The following is a 6,000-nucleotide window of genomic DNA, read 5'->3' on the forward strand; positions in this document are numbered from 1 at the left end:
GAAAGAATTTAATTCAGAACTGTAAATAATGAGTATATATCTGTATATTTTATTGCACAAGTAGATGGACTGTGCCATATTAGAGTCAAGCTATAAACAATGGTGAAGAGACATAAATTGCAGAGACCGTTAACTTTGATGGTTACAATTTTCTCTTGCTTTGAGCGTGGCCGTTGCCAGTACCACCTGACTGGCCTTCGTGCTGGTGGCACGTAAAAGCACCCACTACACTCTCTGGGTGGTTGGCGTTAGGAAGGGTATCCAGCTGTAGAAACTCTGCCAAATCAGATTGGAGCCTGGTGTAGCCATCTGGTTTCACCAGTCCTCAGTCAAATCATCCAACCATGCTAGCATGGAAAGCGGACGTTAAACGACGACGATAATGATGATGATGAATGGTAGCCGATAAAAAGTAAGATAAAATGCCCTAAGATCATCAAGCACGTTTTTTTTTTTTATTTTGCTCTAAAAGAAACTTAACTAAAAAAAAAAAACTCAACAAATATATTTTAGTAGATGTTTATTCAAAGAACATAGGTATTTATTGTATATTTGTTCAGATGTAAGACAGAACAGGACAACTTGCATTTTTCTAATAAATATCATTTAAGAAATGTTTTCTGCTATGTTAAATGGTTTTGTTATATATCATCTATATAAAATATGATTTTGAGGAACAGTTTAAAAAAATATTTTGACTTATATTTAAACATATATCATACATATTCTATAGATTTTATTACTTGTGTAGAACATTGTTTAGGTGTGAGGAATTAAGAATTAGTTGAAGCTCCAATTTAATCTGTAACCAGATAACAAGGGTAAATTTTCAAATGTTATTTTATTAGAAGCTGGCCAGATATTCATTTAAAAAAATATTTTTGCTGCAAAACTTAGTTTAAAAATCATTTATTGTTTCATGTTTGTTTTCTTTGTAGTTACTTTTATCTTAGAAAATGAAATGGAAATATTTGAACCATATCAAGTAGAAATTATTTCATCTCATAGCAAAATCCATCATTGGATTTGATTCGTATCGACTTTATATTTTATTTTATTTCATCTCTTAAGAGATAATACTTTTATTTCCGCAAAAACAAAAAAAAAATAAATAAAAGCACTCTTTCATGAAATTGTCAATTGATTTATTTAAAAAAAAGATTAAAAAAATGTTTGAAATGATGAAAACAATCAAAAGAAAGATGTTCACATTTGTTACATATTGTAGATATTACAGTAAAATAATTAGATTTCAATTTTTTGACAACTAAAGTATAAATTAAGTTAGATATTAACTGGTATAACTGTTCATTGTTTGCATATCAAATGGGTAGAAAATTTTGAAAAAAAATCCTGTATCATATTTTAAAATTCAGAAGCAATTTACAGCATTCATTTGTGTAAAATTAACAATGTTTTAATTGCTCAATTGTAAATTTACAGTGTTGATACTCAAAAATTTGGAAGTAAAAGAAACAAAATTAAATTAAAACACAACACTTGAAGGTTATAGATGTTACTATTTCCTGTGATGGAGCCAGGAAGGATTTACCAGAAAAGGGGTGACAAAATTGAAATCTGAATTTTTACAAAATCTAATATATTTGATAATGCATCTTTTTGAATTCAGGTATCACGAAGATCAACTTTACTTTCCACTTTTATTATTAAAATAGCTTCTAGTGATATACTGAGTTCAACTCAATACTTGATTCAATAATTACTTGTCACCTTGAAAAAATTTGAAGGTTTGCACTAAGACAAAAGAAATAGTTATTACAACTTGTTATACAACTGAAAGAATCCATGTATTTCCAGATATCTGATACCTGTTAGTCTACTCAGGTATTTAGATAAGTCACTATAGAAAACAAAAAATGTAGATGGTGATAAAAGAGAAACAAAATTTCCAGTATTTCTAAAATAAAATACTTAAGAAGAATGGTTTATTTTTAATTTGGAATAAAAGTATTTTAGATAGCTATCAAGGAACACACATATATGCATTTGTGATTATGTATATATGTGAATACATACACATCAATGTGTTTGTATACACATGCTTATGTATACATGTATGCATAGGCATGACTTACATGCAGGCATGGCTGTGGTTGTGTATACACGTATTATGCTCCATATACATATATGGGACATGTAGATGTCATGATATGAAAGCTACCAACATTTACCATTACACAATATAATGTGCGTATACATGTGTGTGTCTGTATACATGTGTGTGTCTGTATACATGTGTGTGTCTGTATTTTTTAATATTTGTGCTTGTCTGGAAATTTGCTTAGCTATGAGTGGTAATGTTGCTGTCTTTCCTCTGTCAATGATGTCCTGGTTTTGTGCCATTGAAGACATTGTAAAACAGTACCTCAATAATATATTCATCTAACCCATGCTAGCATGGAAAAAATAGACACACAAATAAATGAATGAATAATACATAGACACACATGTGTGCACACACACACCAAAGATCAGTAAGAGCATACCTTTATCATTCAGTGATAAATCAACTTCTGTAGAAGTTGTGACTGCTTTACCATTTGGTATTAAAGCATTTGAATGATCAGATGTTTCTTTTTCCATCTAAACTTTGTGTATTAACACAAATCTGAATCAAAACATTAGTACACACATTATGTAATAATAAACCTTGGTAGACACTTCTTATGCCCCATTATATATATATATATATATATATATATATATTTGACAGACCAGAAGTATATTTAAGATGTAATCAGTACTGAAAACGCAGAGCACTTGTCCAATAACAATCTTATTCCATTGCACGATGGATCAAGGCCTACCATGTCTTTGAATGAATATGAATGAGAAGAAATTTAAAATGCAAGGAGACAAAATAAACAAAAGTATACACTGATTGCTATAGTTTATAGTTTATTTTTAATTAGAAGAAAATAAATTATAAAACATTTGCAACCACAAAAGAAATACAATAAAACTTACAATATACATCATCATCATCATCATCATGTATATAAGTATTCTTTAAACCCATAAGTTGTTATCAAGGTCCAGTTTGTAGGTTTCCAAATTGAATGAATTGAAGAGGGATCAGAGGAAACGGAGAAGAAATTATTGTTATTATTATTATTATTATTATTATTATTATTGTTGTTGTTGTTGTTATTTAATTTGTTTCTGTTTAATTTTCTTGTTGAAATTAAAATAATCAAGTAAAAACAAAAAAAAAAAACAACTACAAACATACAGCAATCATAGAAAGCACAATCTTGAATGTCAAAAGTTTTGTTATTTTAATTTTTTTTTTGTTATAATTAATATTTTTCTTTCTTTATTTTATTATTAAATTTTATGAATGGGCTGGGGGGAAAAATGGTTCTGAAGGATAAAATATTTACAGGTAGAAAATACGGGTAACTGTTTTTGATGGGGTGAGGGGAACAAAATCCAAAATATCAAACACAAAGTAAACAAAATTCTTTTAAGAGTTACATGGGTCTAGTGTTATTTATCATAGTTGTCTATTAAAATAATGTTTTAGTTTTTTAACAAGAAGAGATAAATCCAATATATTTATATTATGTGTCACCATCCATACCACTTCTAACAAATCCTTGAATATAAATCATTTAGTAGATAAAAATACATTCACTTCAAACTTCTTTTATTTAAAATTATATTCATATTAATTTAAACATAATTGATAAACTAACTTAAATTATCTTAAAAATATCATAATAGGGTATTTTTTGAGTTGGTGCATATTGAAATTATTTGAACATGTGCTGCTTTTCTTACTGTGAAATTCAATGTTTTCTTTAAAAAAATATTGCAAACCTTTAAAATTAAATTTTAAAAATCTATTTTAAATATAAAATGTTTTAAATTAATTTCTAAAATATTATTTAAAATAGAAAAATTACTGTGAATTTATATTTTATGTTTGCATTAAAGTCTCAATTTTAAATAATTAAAGATAAATGCATTAGTTAAAAGAAACCGACTATTTTAAAACTTGAATATGAAATATTTCAATTTTTTTTAAAAAAAGCGTAGACAAGGGAATTAATTCTAAATCCTTGGGTATCACGATCAGGTACACAAAAATTAACCCTCCCTTTCAAGGGAAATAACTGTAAAACATTAATACATCAAGGAGAAGAGATATGTAAAGGGAGGTAACTGTATCCGGTCATATTTAATAAATAGCTATTGATTAATATCAAAAAAGTTTCAAGAACAATAAACATAAAAAAAAAAACTGAAAAATGTTTAAACTCAATCCAATCTTTCTATAAGATGGATTGAATTTAAGCAATAGCTCTTTAATTTCTCCTCTGCTCCTTATTGCATTATATTATTTACTTTGAACAATCGTTCGTTGATACTTTCATTTTTTGTCATTGAAACTTTTTGGAATATTTTACTACCATACGTTGACACAAACGTCCGGATTACCACTTGATTTATATTTAGGCTACTAAATGTAGCAAAATTTCTTTAATGAATTCGAAAAATTCAAATAGTTATATAATATTTTAAAATTTCTTTGTATATTTAGTTTCAAATTTGAAACTTCACATTACATTAATCTTGTACAAATTAATTTCATTTATAGTAGAAGATTTCTATAAGAAAAATACATTTCTTTTATGAATTTCTCCAAAAGTACAATTCAATTTTCACAATGAAATAATATATATATTTAAAAAATTATAGTACTTAAAAATTAATAAATAAAAAGCACTAAAAGTTATGGAAAATGATGAAAAAAAAACTTGGCTGATGTGACTGAAAATTATTTATTACACATTCAGCAGTTAACTGATAAAATTATCATCTATGATATAAAGAATTTTTATTTCAGTTCTCTATTTAGGATTGTCTTATTAGTGACGTAGCTGTCACATGTGTGTGTGGAGGAGTTGCATTGCTCTCCCTGTGTGCATTTGTGTATATATGCAATGTGTCTAAATATAGCTTTCAGTAAATAATATAGCTGTCTATATTGTAATGCTTAAATTAAAATGGTTTATTAGTCACATCAGTCCAAAATAATAATAAAAGAAATTACATTTGAAACCAAAAAATCAAATTACAAGATTTATTAACAATATAAATATTGGTGGTGATTTAGTAGATAATTTTGATGTTAGAAAATCAATACTTCTAGGATTGGTAAAACATTATTAGAAGTAGTCATATATATATATATATATATATATATATATATATATATGTATATATATATATATATATATATATATGCATGAAAAAGTATGTTTTAGGGATGCACAGAAAATTCTTCAAACAAATATTAAATCTTACATTTTAATACCCATCAAAATTTAAGAATTAGAAACAGATTAATTTTGTATAATTAATAAATTAATCATCAAAATTATTTTGTCTACTCCTAGGACAGAATAGAGTAGTAGATACTTATGATGTAGTCACAATGAATGTGTGTGTGTGAGTGTTTATATATATGTATATATATAATATATATATTTATATATATGTGTATGTATATATATATATATATATTTTATATATTTATATATATGTGTATGTATATATATATATATATATATATGATGGAGTTTAAATAAGTATCAGATTTATGTTTTAAGGGACTTATATATTCATGCATATATATATGTATATATATGTATGTGTGTATGTGGAAAGTATTGATATATAAGAAACTTCCCTTTAACTAAAAAATTTCTTGTTATTGTTTTTTCTTCTTAGTTGAAGAATTTAAATTCAGGGAAAGTGGAAAACAGCCGGTGCCACACGAAACAGGGGAACTGCATGAGTTTCCACATGAAAAACTCAAAGGACGTGGGCTAGCATCATCGTGGAAGTAGATTTCAGATTGTAGTGTAGATCTGAAAGAAAAATCATTAGAACTGTTAGAACCAAATTGGTCAATTTTTGTTTTGTGTTAGAAAATAAAGATTGAAATAAATACATTTTACATTGTGTTAT

General features: G+C 26.4%; 1 protein-coding gene across 6 annotated transcripts in view; it reads right to left on the reverse strand.

Annotated features, from left to right (window-relative positions):
• Positions 1 to 507: 507 nt before the first annotated feature.
• The window catches only part of LOC106870766 (secernin-3), a 277,131-nt gene continuing 271,638 nt past the window's right edge, over positions 508 to 6,000 (reverse strand). For 4 of the 6 annotated variants that reach the window (XR_016241846.1, XR_016241843.1, XM_089351982.1 and 1 more), the window contains one exon: positions 5,734 to 5,900. Coding sequence is in view for 2 of the 6 variants with exons in the window: in XM_089351980.1 (XP_089208106.1) it covers positions 5,741 to 5,900 (160 nt within the window). In the remaining 4 variants the exon portion in view is untranslated. Of the gene's footprint in view, positions 5,901 to 6,000 lie in introns of all 6 variants that reach the window. The other 2 variants (XM_089351980.1, XM_089351976.1) reach the window with 1 other exon arrangement.

Source organism: Octopus bimaculoides, chromosome 1 (genome assembly GCF_046866305.1).
Source record: "Octopus bimaculoides isolate indiv1 chromosome 1, ASM4686630v1, whole genome shotgun sequence".
Taxonomy (NCBI): Eukaryota; Metazoa; Mollusca; class Cephalopoda; order Octopoda; family Octopodidae; genus Octopus; species Octopus bimaculoides.